The following is a 14,886-nucleotide window of genomic DNA, read 5'->3' as shown; positions in this document are numbered from 1 at the left end:
TTGCCTTTTGTTTTTCACTCTAAATCTGTAACTTAGTTCATTTGTTTTTTTATTATTCTGCCTCACTTTTTTTTTTTGTCTAATTTTTATGCATATAACAGCGTTTAGTAATTTTTACTATAGTCAATAAAAATATTTTATGTGGTTTTGATTGTACGTGCAATCAAATTTATTATTTGTATATAATAAAGAATGAGAATTGATAAGCAGAGGGACAATTTGTGAGGGACTATGAGCGCCTCTTCCTGCCACGTCAGCAATCTTTATTTTATTTTATTTTCATAGAATTCTCCCGCCTCTAATTTAACGCAATATTAACCTATTCAATGAGAATTCTGCTGAATACGCCGTTTTCATAAAAAATTGAGATTACATTGCTGATCGCTTTTCTCAAATTTTCCACGCTCAAGTCCTCCTCAAGAATTCGCTAGTCAAGTTTGCACCAGTTGTTGTTTTAATTTGCACATAGATGAGTACAGGTTTGAATTTTTACTACACCTTTTGTTGTTCTTTTTCCCAAACGTAATGTCAATTGATTACACATGATTTGTTTTTCTTTATTGGATCAAGAAATATCAAGCATTAGTTTCATTTATTTAAGTTACTAATGCTCTTTCTTGTTTTGATATCGTACAGTTATGGAAGAAGATGCTCATGTAAGTAGTTTTAACCTTTTCTTCTTTATTAATTGTATTAATTTTTATTTTTTTATGTAGATTATATTTTATAGAATTTATTACCTCACTGCATTTTGAGAAACTAAGTTGCACGATTTATTTACCTGCAAAGAATGATGAAGAGGATATCAACTCTTTGAGTGAAAATATGAACGAGAATCTATATATCCCTCAAGTTGCAAACGATCGAAAGCCGGAAATTGGAATGAGATTTGCAACGGTTGATGATGCGTTTGCATACTACAATCAGTATGCACGGGAAGCTGGTTTTAGCGCAAGATCAAGTAGTAGCAAAAAGAACAAGAAAAACAATGAGCTTGTTTGAAAACAATTTGTGTGCTTCAAAGCTGGTCAAACTGATGAGAATCGTTCAAAAAAAAGAGCAGTGAATGGTGCCACGATCAATTCAAGAGCTCGTGGTGAAGTTAGAACTGATTGTAAGGCAAAAATTTCGATTGTCAAGCAACAAACTGGATCGGATTGGAGTGTCAGCGTCTTTGTGGAAGGTCATAATCATGGACTTTCGACTCCTTCAAAAGTTCACTTGCTTCGATCACACCGTAATGTTTCTACTGTGAAGAAAGTATTAACTCAAAAATTTTCAGAAGGTAACATTCCGACATGTCAGCAAATGCAACTATTAGAGATTGAGTATGGTGGACCTGAAAGTATAGGTTGCACAGAAAGAGATATTAGGAATTTTGAGAAAGAATTAAGGGATGAACAAAAGGGAATCGATGCTGAAACTCTGATAGAATTCTTTACATCTGAGAAAGAGAAGAACAAATCATTTTTCTTTGACTTTTGAGACAGATTCGAATAATAGGTTCAGCCGATGTTTTTGGGCAGATCCTAAGTCAAGAGCAGCCTATAGTGTATTTGGTGATGTCGTTGTGTTGGATTCAACTTATAACACCAATAAGTATGCAATGATTTTTACACCTTTCGTAGGGATTAATCATCATCATCAAACTATAGTTTTTGGATGTGGATTTCTAAGCGATGAGAAAACTAAATCATATATTTGGTTGCTTGAGAAGTTTATTGAAGCTATGCCAACAAGTGCTCCAAAAGCAATCATCACCGATCAAGATCCGGCATTGACAAAAGCACTTGCAAGAGTTTTGCCGGAAATTGTGCATCGCTATTGTTTGTGGCATATATTGAACAAGTTGATATGTTGAGGGACAATTTGTGAATTGAGAATTGATATGCTGAGGGACAATTTGTGAGGGACTATGAGCGCCTCTTTCTGCCACATTAGCAATCTTTATTTTATATTATTTTCATAGAATTCTCTCGCCTCTAATTTAACGCAACTGCCGAGATTTACAAAAAATTCACCCTGCTCGCAGCGTTTCTTCTCCTGCCAATTCTCAACTTTTTATTTTATTTTATCAAGATGAAGAGAATGAATGCAAACAAGAAGAAGAAAAATAGGTTAATTCGATTTTGGTACCGCACAAATTCTCCATAAATATTCTCTTTTTTTTCACAATCAATATGATACTACAATTGTTCTCTTACAAAATTCATGACTAGCTTGAATGAAATGTGTTGTTATGCAATTGGGTTGGAATGGAGATGCAATGGAGGGTGATGAATTGAATAGCCTATAGTTGATTAGAAGTTAGGCACTTTCGTAAGAAACAGTGTTGAATATTGATAATGATTTTTGGATATTTTTTGTTGTTTTTTCATTGTTAAACAATTGAATTGGTTGTATATTTATTAATCATTTTATATTTCAGAATGGTGTGATTTGAGATTGTGAGGAATTACATTGAAAGTTCTTGCAACTTAACTGTTCGAGAAAATGCTTCAGTAAAACTTGCACTTGTTCATTTAACATACTTAGTCTTGCAAAGAAGCATATTTTTTCTTTGTGATGTATAATTGTACTATGTTTACTTGGTTAAGAATTAAACTCAATTCATAATGGATAAAGAGAATGCAAAAACTTAAAATAAGGATGCCTAAACATTACATTAGGATTCAAGGATTATACAGATTTGAAAAGTTATCAGCAAACTGATACATATTAAAATTTAGCAGCACTTTGTCTAGAGTGCCATTTTCTGGAGAGTTTCTCTTTAATTTCTCAAGCAATGAGGAAGAGTTACTAAGGAGATATTATGGTATTGAAAGAGTGAAGAAGACAATTTTTTGTGATGAATGTTTGAAGTAAAAGTAACTAATCAAAATTTTTTATCAATCACACTAATGAAGACATTCTTCAGTTTATCCAAAGAAATGCAAGCAAATAACATAGCAACAATAGAAGATGTCGAAGGTTGATTAAAATACCTCAAAAAAATTACTATTGAAGAATTGCCAAACAAATTATGTTTGAAACCGTAGAAACAAAAAAAGTTCAAATGAATCAACATGAAATTAAAAACACTAAATATTATATTGAGTCCTAACTCTAGTAATCAGTCTAACATCATCAAAAACACAATTAACTCCAAGGTAGCAATTACAACTCCTTTTGAAAATAAAGTGAGATCATTCTGCCTTAAAGCCAAGTATTCTCCTTCAACTTGCATAACAGATCCAGTTTTCTCCTTCTTATTGCTAAGTTCCAATATATGCACTGTTCATAAAAGCCACATTTTACTGTATGAACATCAATCCTTTTCAATTGCAAATTAATAACTGTCATGGCAATCACCTGCAGCTGACCTGTAATTCAAATATAACAGTAAAAATGATGAAGTGATATTTGTTGATTACTTAAATAACTATACAATATAAATGATAAAATTTCACAATCATACACATACCCGTCATGCAAATCTGGACAATTACGTTTGTCGTGTGATACTCCACGAATCCCATATCCATGGCAGGCCCTAGGCTTTACAGTTGACTTCTCCTTTGAAGATAACATTCTCTTACCACACCCTTTTGTTCTAATTTGAGAAGGATCGCCTATACTAACTGATTTATCTAAGTTTTTCCTTCTCTGAGTACTGAACTTAGTTGTTGGACTAATACCCATCTCTTTGATTTTACATGTATATAGTCAAGTTGTTCATCCAAAAACTTTGTCCTCTCATCCGTCAAAGATGCATCATCAATCAATATTGAAGCTTTATAAGATAACTTGGAGTGTCGCGACATCAGAAGTTTTGTTGGATCATCATTAGCATTTTCATCATCTATTGTATATATAATATCAATCTTTGCTTCTCGTGTCCATCGCTTGAGTATATACTTGTCAGGCAGTTCAGATATTTGGCTAATTCGGAAGAAAGCTAGCATGTGTCTGCACGGAATACCATCAAACTCAAATTTTCCACAAGTACAAGATATATGATCTCTTTGTCTATCATGTGTGAGCAGCCTTGGTTTCGAGGATGAAGAATTTTGGAAATTCATCACATTGTAAATCGTAATATCATCTTGTGTAGAGGCATATTGCACAAGGTAACCATGACTTTGACTTATTTCATCTTGAAATTCCGTCCATTTTTTTCTTGTATACACTTTAACCATTTGAGTCTCTATTGGCCAACATGTTTTGATTTTGGGATGCTCATTCATGTCAATATGGTCAGCAACTAACTCATTGTGTCTCTGGTGTCTCAATGCTCTATTGAAACGTGTGATAAAATCCATCAATGAGTTCTTATTGGAGACATATTTTTTGAAAAACGAATGTGAACTCTCAGATCTCTGACTACTTGACATCCCAACAAAAAATATGTGGCTAAAGTATGTTGGAACCCACTTATGTCGCAGTCCATACATCAACAATATCCAACTATTTTGCTCCAAGTTAGCACTTCTAATTACCTCCTTCCAACCATGCTCAAATTCTTCTGAAGATGTAGAATTTTTTATAACATTTTTAATACTCTGATAGTGGTCCCGAAAAGTTACTGGAGAAATCTTTTCTGGAAACTTGTTCAATATATGCCACAAACAATAGCGATGCACAGTTTCCGGCAAAACTCTTGCAAGTGCTTTTGTCAATGCCGGATCTTGATCGGTGATGATTGCTTTTGGAGCACTTGTTGGCATAGCTTCAATAAACTTCTCAAGCAACCAAATATATGATTTAGTTTTCTCATCGCTTAGAAATCCACATCCAAAAACTATAGTTTGATGATGATGATTAACCCCTACGAAAGGTGTAAAAATCATTGCATACTTATTGGTGTTATAAGTTGAATCCAACACAACGACATCACCAAATACACTATAGGCTGCTCTTGACTTAGGATCTGCCCAAAAACATCGGCTGAACCTATTATTCGAATCTGTCTCAAAAATCAAAGAAAAATGATTTGTTCTTCTCTTTCTCAGATGTAAAGAATTCTATCAGAGTTTCAGCATCGATTCCCTTTTGTTCATCCCTTAATTCTTTCTCAAAATTCCTAATATCTCTTTCTATGCAACCTATACTTTCAGGTCCACCATACTCAATCTCTAATAGTTGCATTTGCTGACATGTCGGAATGTTAGCTTCTGAAAATTTTTGAGTTAATACTTTCTTCACAGTAGAAACATTACGGTGTGATCGAAGCAAGTGAACTTTTGAAGGAGTCGAAAGTCCATGATTATGACCTTCCACAAAGACGCTGACACTCCAATCCGGTCCAATTTGTTGCTTGACAATCGAAATTTTTGCCTTACAATCAGTTCTAACTTCACCACGAGCTCTTGAATTGATCGTGGCACCATTCACTGCTCTTTTTTTTGAACGATTCTCATCAGTTTGACCAGCTTTGAAGCACACAAATTGTTTCCAAACAAGCTCATTGTTTTTCTTGTTCTTTTTGCTACTACTTGATCTTGCGCTAAAACCAGCTTCCCGTGCATACTGATTGTAGTATGCAAACGCATCATCAACCGTTGCAAATCTCATTCCAATTTCCGGCTTTCGATCGTTTGCAACTTGAGGGATATATAGATTCTCGTTCATATTTTCACTCAAAGAGTTGATATCCTCTTCATCATTCTTTGCAGGTAAATAAATCGTGCAACTTAGTTTCTCAAAATGCAGTGAGGAAATAAATTCTATAAAATATAATCTACATAAAAAAATAAAAATTAAACAATTAATAAAGAAGAAAAGGTTAAAACTACTTACATGAACATCTTCTTCCATAACTGTACGATATTAAAACAAGAAAGAGCATTAGTAACTTAAATAAATGAAACTAATGCTTGATATTTCTTGATCCAATAAAGAAAAACAAATCATGTGTAATCAATTGACATTACGTTTGGGAAAAAGAACAACAAAAGGTGTAGTAAAAATTCAAACCTGTACTCATCTATGTGAAAATTAAAACAACAACTGGTGCAAACTTGACTAGCGAATTCTTGAGGAGAACGTGGGCGTGGAAAATTTGAGAAAAGCGATCAACAATGTAATCTCAATTTTTTATGAAAACAGCGTATTCAGCAGAATTCTCATTGAATAGGTTAATATTCCGTTAAATTAGAGGCGAGAGAATTCTATAAAAATAAAATAAAATAAAGATTGCTGACGTGGTAGGAAGAGGCGTTCATAGTCCCTCACAAATTGTCCCTCAGCATATCAATTTTCAATATTTTACTATAAAATTAAATTAAGTAAGAGTGCAATTGCAATAGAGGTGGGTATATAAAATTGTTGTGTGGTCTCTTCATTGCTCTCGTATACTATCATATACTAGTACTTATTGAAGTGTATTCACTAGTACTACAATTTTTGCTGGAAAGTGAAATTATTTCCTTGAATGGTCAACAATGGAACTTCGACAAAAATCATTTTATTTGTCGATATGGCTTGACTATTTTATTGAATTATAATTAATAATTATACTCTCATCTCCAGATTATAGTACCCATTTTATTAGGGACACTAAATTAGCACATAAGTATGATATGTGCAATGTGTTAGTATATCATATGATTCATATCCAAGCCTCAATGATTCAGCACGCTTTTAATTAATTTAGATCTGCAATGTGTTAGTATATCATATGATTCATATCCAAGCCTCAATGATTCAGCACGCTTTTAATTAATTTAGATCTCATTGATATTAATATAAAAATATACTACTACTATTTCAATTTTGAAAGTATAAAATATCAAGACAGATAGCTGCAGTAATCATATGATTATTTATGGGTGTTGAGTGTGCAAACCAATATCGTCTGGCAAAACAATAATCAATCACTCTCATTTCTTTGGATTCTTGAATTATTATATCGATAAATGTGGTCCTCCACCTTCATTCTTGAATATGGTCCATTTAAGTGACTACATCTATTATGTACTAGTATAGTATGATATTTTTATTTTTATTTTTCATGATGAAATTTGACATTATAACTTCTGAATTGTAGCCATCTTTAGCAAAATAATAGAACAAAACAATTCAGAATAAAAACAACAATAAAAACAACGAAATTAATGATATGGAAAGGATGTACTTATTGTTGTAACTTGTAACCCACTGAATTAGGAAGTAACAAATTGAATCGGTCAAGAAAATGTGACATGGCCAACCAATTGTGGTTTCCTACCAAGAATGTGACTTCAATTATCTTTTAAGTGAAATAACAATCATGATATCTTGTCTCTAATGTGTACCATCAAACAAACTAACCCCATGAATATAATTTCTTAAACCAACCCACATAAACATCTAAATAATACTATCGACAACATATGTGATACATCCACGTAATACTATACTTAGGATTATAAACTTATTGCTGAGAAGTGTTTGCGATATTCGAACTCAAAACCAGCTTAAAAGACGGTTTATCAAGAAATGGATACTATGTCACATAAAAAAATTCACGCTCCCTCTTTCTCTTGTTTATGAGTTTTGTGCTCGACATACCTGCTCGCCTATTTGATTCTCCAAATATGGAATTAGATAAGAGGGAATTAATTTTATTTACAAACAAAAGAATAAAAAAAATTGGTAGGTATATAGTATAAATATATTTCTTGAAAATGGGACCAAATGAAAGACAAATAGCAATTCCCCCAACCTTGCAATTATTACACTATTCAATCAACACAAAGTCCCTTTATCTCTTCGGCTGCACAAAACAAAACACACACAATTCATCTCTTGCCATTGAAAGGCAATGGCATTTGCAGGTACAACTCAGAAATGCATGGCATGTGAGAAGACTGTATATCTTGTAGACAAGCTCACTGCAGACAACAGAGTCTTCCACAAGGCTTGCTTTAGATGCCACCACTGCAAAGGCACTCTCAAGGTACACTTTGGTTTTGGCTTTCTTGATTGCATCTGGAAATTTATGCTTAATTTATACTTAAGCACATCAGTTAGCTGGATCTCAGAGCTCAGAATTGGGAGGCTTCACTTTCAAATCTACTATTAAGATCTCATTTCATAATTATGAAGTAGTGCTTGATTTAAATATGATTGTAATAATTTAGCAAGAAATCTTGGATCCAATCTTGAAAAGATGTATAATCAACAATAATAATGATCTGTTCTGTTAAATTAATTCTCTAGTTTTATGTTTTTTTCTTCAATAGAAGATCTGCTTTAATGGATATGTATTCCAGAATTCCAAGCCAAAAAAACAACACTTTCAATAATGGAAAAATCTTGCACTTAGATAAATTATAAAAGGTAGATTGTCGGAAAAATCATGAAGGTTGGTTAAATTATAATCTAGCGTGCAACTATAAATATCTACCGGAATTTGGATTTGTTCACAAATATCCGTTACAATTTGTCATGACATGATAGCCCAGAAATTATACACTGATGTCATCGTAGGTGAGCCATTTGGATTAAAAATATCAACATAATACTACTACGCGCAGGCAATTTTTTTTTCTCAATAGGATAATTGCGAGCAAATCCAAATTTCATGTTTTTTCGTCTGATTTAAAAGTTGTGGGATGGATAGGATTGAGTATGCATTGTTGTTGATTGCAGCTAGGGAACTACAACTCTTTTGAGGGAGTTCTCTACTGCAGGCCTCACTTTGATCAGCTCTTCAAGAGAACCGGCAGCCTAGACAAAAGCTTCGAAGGTATCTTCGATTCAGCTAAGGGAAAACATCATAACAATGTAAGATTTGCCAAAAACACTCACATTGCTCATGATTTTCTCACCAGGCACACCCAAAATTGTGAAGCCAGAGAAACCAGCAGATTTTGAGGTAAGTTCAAACATATTTTTGCTTATTTTTTTCATGCTTTTTATTGAAGTTAACTAATCAAGATTAATTTTTGTGCAGAAACCTAATGCTAACAAGGTTTCAACCATGTTTGGTGGGACAAGGGATAAATGCCTTGCCTGCAAGAACACTGTCTATCCAACTGAGAAGGTAAGTATCGATTTAGCTTACGATGTATTTGGATGCCCGAGTCACTTCAACAAGTTAGGTGCTAATACTCATAGCGACCATATTGTTCCATCGAAAAGAATCTATGATTAGCTTCTAAATTGGGAGATTTCCCAAACGAATATATCGTACTTTTTGGGTCTTAGGCGAGAGCAGATGTGGCCTTGCCTAGGTCAAAGACCGGATATTGTAAAACCATTCGTTATAATTTTATCTATATGAAGAATTCAAACTCAAGACCTTTGGACGAACTTTTAAGGGATTCGTCTCGTTGCACAATGTAACATGGTGCCATGGCAGGTGTCGGTGAATGGGACGTCGTACCACAAGAGCTGCTTCAAGTGCACCCATGGGGGGTGCACGATTAGCCCGTCGAACTACATAGCGCATGAGGGGCGGCTCTACTGCAAGCACCACCACATTCAACTCATCAAAGAGAAGGGCAACTTGAGCCAGTTAGAAGGAGAGAGCAAGAACACAAGTGGGGTAGTGTAGCTGAAGATCATATCATAGTATTTGAACTTTAATTGGGACCACATTGATTCCATATGTGTTTTGTGTGGCTTGTGTTCTTATTTTTGGTGTTTGAGAATAAAATGGAGATTGAGAAATTCAAAAGAATACAATGTATGCGTGGGTATTGTACTTGATCATTTATACTACCTCTTTCCCAACATGAATCTTGAATGGCGTTACACTAAAGGATACACTATTTTGTTTGGCCTTATCAAAAGATTTTCAAAATGATTCTTGAAGGTACTTATTCTCAAAATTATTTTCTAAAAAGATATCTCAATCAATAATAATTATTATGTACTAATAAATTAAGAACTTATCAATAAAATCTTAACCTTATTATTTAAATTATACACTATAATAATAAATATAATAATACAATCATTATTCTTCAATCAATACTTTACTAAGAAAATCTTTAAATAATTTTAAAATTATTGTATGATATAGTTATAATATAATAATAAAAATTGTACTCTACTTATTATTTTGTCAATTAGTTAAATGAGTTATTATATCAATTACTTGATTGTATTTAATTGATTAATATGAATTCAAAATCCTAACAATTTTTCTTGATATTTTCGTACAAAAGATACGGAATCTATTATGATAAAAATAGTTTTCTTTTTCGTCCCAAGTCTTAACGATATCTATTTATTGTCATTGCCTATTTTTTTATTAATGAAATATATTGAAATTATCATAATAATTAGCATTTCTGTAATCAGAAAAGTGATTATATGTATATATCAATACTTCCGTATATTTTAAATTTAGTGTTTAAATAAACAATAAAATTCAAAATCATTATATTTTTCCAAACATGGCAAAGTGAAGTTATTGGAAATCATATATTGTATACTTGAATCATTTTCTTTGCCAATTATACTTTCTCGTCAAATAAACAAGTCTTTATATTTAGATAAAAACACAAATATTAATAAAAAAATACACTAAAATAAACATTATTCTCCTCCTAAATTCTGTTAAATGCAATAAATAACAAATATGTTCAAAATTTTGTTGACTGTTAATTTTTTGATAAAACTATTAAGCATCATAGGACAAGAAGTTATCAAATTATATAACCTATTTTTTCAGTAAATATAAATAATCAATTTTGGACTTTAGTCTAATACTTAATAAATTGAATTAATGCATAATTATTTTGATTGAATGCGCGCGACTATCACATATTCATCCAACATAAATTAATGTTGGATGAATGTCAAAATCACAATTTTAAACTCGTGTTAAAAACTAGACATAATCAACTACAGGTAAAAGCAAATTCAAAGATTGAGACATATATTGAAAATTAGTTTATATAAAATCCAATTTAGAAGAAGGTGCAAAGTTTGGAATTTAAGTATGAATAAAATAATCTTAAAATTGTTGGTTAGGTCAATACTAAGACGGATCCGGGTGAAGACCCGAGTCCCGAACCATATCCACTTGATAATACTCAATAATGAATTAGTAGAAGTATAAAATTAAACAGCGAGTGTGGTTAAATGGCTTCGTTTTCACCCAAATTCATTAAATCATCATGACCCAAGGGAAAAAACTGAAGGAAATTTGTGGTTGCATGGCATATAAATAGGCAAACAATTTTGTGCTTTGAAAATCGACGGAAAGGAAAGTGGCCAGTGGTTAATACTTTATGGTCACACCAAACTCGCTACAATCCTCATAAAGGTACAAAAGCAAAAGAGGAGTAATTGAGTTTTGATTTGAAGGGTTTTCAATTTCGCGATCCCTTTTTTTCGCATCTGATTTTGAGGTTTCAGACGGTGATGGAAGGAGGAGAGAGAAAGGAGGCGGCGGACTACGTTTCGCTCGGTCAATTACAAGAGCGGTGGCTGCAGAAGCAAGAAGAGACGAAGCGGGAACAAGAGGAGAAGAGAGAGAGGGATGCGTTGGCGATGGAAGGAGGAGAGAGAAAGGAGGCGGCTGCTGCGTTGCCGTCGGACTACGTTTCGCTGGCTCAACTACAAGAGCGGTGGCTGCAGAAGCAAGAAGAGACGAAGCTGAAGCAGAAGCGGGAAGAAGAGGAGAAGAGGGAGAGGGAAGCGTTGGCGCTGAAGCAAAAACAGGAAGGGGAGGGGAGGAGTCGGAATCAGAATCAGAATCAGAATCAGAGAGGGGGTGCGAAAATTGGGGGCGGGTTTGTGAGGGCGACTGGTGAGATTCAAGAGAAGGGGAAGGAGATAGTCTGTGGTGGGCCCGGCGATGGAGTAGAAATTAATAAGAACATAAGAAAAAAGGGAGGAAGAGGTAAAAACAAGAGGAATTTCAAAGGGGCTGAAAGGGAGAAACTTGGGGCTGAGGCTGAGGTGTTGATTTTGGGTGAGGAAGGTGGAAGTGGCTGCGGGTCTAGCGCGGTTGAGCTGGTAGGGTGTGTGTCTGTGGTTGAGGTTTTGCCAAGAAATGGAGAGGTTGCTCATGTGAATAGAAGTGATTTGAGAGGTAGATTCAATAAAAATGGCAGGGGTAAGGGTTCACTTAGAGTGAATGAGTTGAAGCAGAGTGAAGAGGAGGCTGGTGGTAAGAAGTGTAGTGAGAGTGGGGAAGGGGGTGAGAAAGGTGGAGATGGTGGGAATGAGAGAGGTGGAGATAGAGTAAGAAGGAGTGAGGAAGAAGGGGAGAGAAGGAGAGGCAGTGAGAGGGGGGGAGATAGAAGGAATGGAGGGGAGAGATGGGGTGAGAGAGGTGGAGAGGGAGGGAGTGAGAGAGGTGGAGATAGAGGGAGAAGGAGTGAGGAAGAAAGAGAGCGAAGGAGAGGGAGAGGAGGATGGGGAAGGAAAAATGGAGGCAATCTAGAGAGGAAGATAAACATGTTGAAGGAGTATAGGCCTGTTGTTTCAGAGGGTAACGAAGGTGAACTGAAGTTGCAAAACAAGGCTGATCAGGATGAAATTTCCGAGGTTCCTAGTGGAATAGCTAGTTTAAGAGTTGGAGATGTAAATGAAACTCGGGGGCGGGACAACAGGGCGAAAGAGGATGGAGCTGAAGGGGGAGGCTCAAATGTGGATAAAGTGGCAGTTGAGATTGAGAAGAAGGAGGATCATAAGGTTTTAGCTAGAAAAGGAGAAAACTGGGGGCCTTGGAAGGGGCATCGAGCAATTGGAATCCGGGGGCATGACAGCAAGGAAAAAGAGGGCATAGTTGAAGGGGAACGCTCAAATGGTGAGATAGTGGCAGTGGAGATTGAAAAGAAGGTGGATCATAAGGTTGTATCAAGAAAAGGTGAAAACAGGGGCCATGGGAGGGGATATCGAGAAAATAGAATCTGGGGGCGAGAGAACAAGGCCAAAGAGGATGGAGGCTCAAATGGCGAGGAAGTGGCAGTGGAGATTGATAAGAATGTGGATCATAAGGTTTTACCAAGAAAAGGTGAAAACAGGAGCTATGGGAGGGGATATCGAGAAAATGAAATATCTGAGCGAGAGAACAAGGCCAAAGAGGATGGAGTTGAAGGTGGAGGCTCAAATGGTGAGGAAGTGGCAGTGGAGATTGAGAAGAATGTGGATCATAAGGTTTTACCAAGAAAAGGTGAAAACAGGAGCTATTGGAGGGGATATCGAGAAAATGAGGATGGAGTTGAAGGTGGAGGCTCAAATGGTGAGGAAGTGGCAGTGGAGATTGAGAAGAATGTGGATCATAAGGTTTTACCAAGAAAAGGTGAAAACAGGAGCTATGGGAGGGGATATCGAGAAAATGAAATATCTGAGCGAGAGAACAAGACCAAAGAGGATGGAGTTAAAGTTGGAGGCTCAAATGGTGAGGAAGTGGCAGTGGAGATTGAGAAGAAGGTGGATCATAAGGTTTTACCAAGAAAAGGTGAAAACGGGAGCTTTTGGCATGCGTATCCAGCAAATGCGAACTGGAGGGGAGCTTTTGGGAGGGGAATGAGCCACACGAGGCCGAACATATATGATGACTACAGTATGAAACCGAGAGAGAGAATTCGGGTGTGGGTGAAAAAAGAAGACAAGCTGAATGCATGATGCTACTGAACTTGGATTCTTCGGTAACTCTCTCTGATCACTCATCTCCATTGTGAATAATTCTGTTATCAGTTTACCATTTCTGCTACATCATATGCTAATTGTGCTATTACTGTTGCTATTGCTAGAGCTGATTTTGTGTATTTTGTAGGAGTACGCTTTAGGAATCATGTATAGTCAAGTTAGCTGTGTCAGTGTTTCTAAATAGATGTAAGATGCTGAAATAGTCGAGACAGCTTTTGAATCATATAGTCAAACTTGAGACGAGTTGAACAGCGTTAGCTGTTGAAGAAATGTGATCTATAACCATTCACACTCTGCTTAATTTTGGTTCATCATCAATATCATGTCTCATCTGTTGCATCAAATCTTTAGTTTTCCATGATCTACTAATATTTACTAATTCTGCCAGAATAAATAGTTATGCAATACTAAGTAGTGGTCGTGGATAAGATTCATTTTTCTCACGAGTAAAGTGAAGTGGATGATATTGGTGAATATGGACATTGGAGGTGATGTCTGTTGACAAAGCTCGTTTATTCATAGAGGTTATAACGATTGAATACTTCTTCCACACTCACCAAAAACGTTGTGTTGCACGGTTATCTCATTGAAAAGGAAATGCATATTCTGACTGTCACACGCCTACACTAACTGTGGATATTATAGATTGGTTTGTCATGTAAAACTCATACATTTGCTGTCTATATCTAATAGGAAACAGGAAAAGAGCTTCTCATTTGATTATATCTCAATCTTTTTCATTGAAAACCTCGAATGATGTTTCCCGTGTCTGCTTTCAGCTGTTAGGAGCTTCAGTACATCATGAGGAGTGAGTGAAATACATACCAATCAGAAGAATGACGATTTCTATCTGTGCGACTGTCATAGTTCCAAGCGGGATGGCTACTTTTTGAGGCTGAATCTTCCTTCTATTGTTTCTTAGCACAGTTCGGGGTCCAGTATATTCTTGTAGTCATTTATGCAGTAAATATACATCCCCTTCTTGATGTATTTGGTACATACAATGGTACAGTATTAAATATTCTGAATTCTGATTGTTAAGCTCAAAATTGTCCCTTGATTTACATTAATATGCATTTCTGGTTATGTGAATTCATTATATGTGCGAAATATATCCTGTCAATAACTAATTGACACAAATTATAAACAAAACGTGTTAATAATCGAACTATTCTAACCAAATTGTTTTTTATACTTTTATTTTTTTTTGGAGTTATGCACGGAGAAACGTCTTAATAATCGAGCTGCATTAAAATCAACAATCCACCAACATATGAAACACAATAATCCCATGAAAATTAAATATTT

At 35.1% G+C, this 14,886-nt stretch overlaps 2 protein-coding genes and 2 pseudogenes across 2 annotated transcripts; 3 read left to right on the top strand and 1 right to left on the bottom strand.

Annotated features, from left to right (window-relative positions):
- The first annotated feature begins 819 nt into the window (after window positions 1–819).
- LOC148933654 (protein FAR1-RELATED SEQUENCE 5 pseudogene) lies at window positions 820–1,861 on the top strand (annotated as a pseudogene).
- Window positions 1,862–3,112: 1,251 nt separating this feature from the next.
- LOC148933653 (protein FAR1-RELATED SEQUENCE 5-like) lies at window positions 3,113–5,616 on the bottom strand (annotated as a pseudogene).
- A 2,055-nt stretch (window positions 5,617–7,671) lies between these two features.
- Window positions 7,672–9,699, top strand: LOC125200138 (LIM domain-containing protein WLIM1-like). Its single transcript, XM_089063298.1, has 5 exons — window positions 7,672–7,918; window positions 8,614–8,710; window positions 8,796–8,839; window positions 8,918–9,007; window positions 9,326–9,699. The coding sequence occupies exons 1-5, from the start codon at window positions 7,784–7,786 to the stop codon at window positions 9,518–9,520; spliced, it is 561 nt and encodes a 186-aa protein (XP_088919424.1). The 5' UTR covers window positions 7,672–7,783; the 3' UTR covers window positions 9,521–9,699.
- Window positions 9,700–11,060: 1,361 nt separating this feature from the next.
- On the top strand, window positions 11,061–14,627 carry LOC125220847 (uncharacterized). Its single transcript, XM_048122982.2, has 3 exons — window positions 11,061–11,242; window positions 11,335–13,577; window positions 14,358–14,627. Exon 2 carries the CDS (start codon window positions 11,341–11,343, stop codon window positions 13,552–13,554), a length of 2,214 nt encoding a protein of 737 aa, XP_047978939.2. The 5' UTR covers window positions 11,061–11,242; window positions 11,335–11,340; the 3' UTR covers window positions 13,555–13,577; window positions 14,358–14,627.
- Window positions 14,628–14,886: the final 259 nt, after the last annotated feature.

The sequence above is a fragment of the Salvia hispanica genome, chromosome 1 (assembly GCF_029641045.1).
Source record: "Salvia hispanica isolate PSC_SH4W2 chromosome 1, Shi_PSC_v1, whole genome shotgun sequence".
Lineage (NCBI taxonomy): Eukaryota > Viridiplantae > Streptophyta > Magnoliopsida > Lamiales > Lamiaceae > Salvia > Salvia hispanica.
The sequence above is the reverse complement of the archived record's forward strand: the minus strand, read 5'-3'. Positions and strand labels throughout refer to the sequence as shown.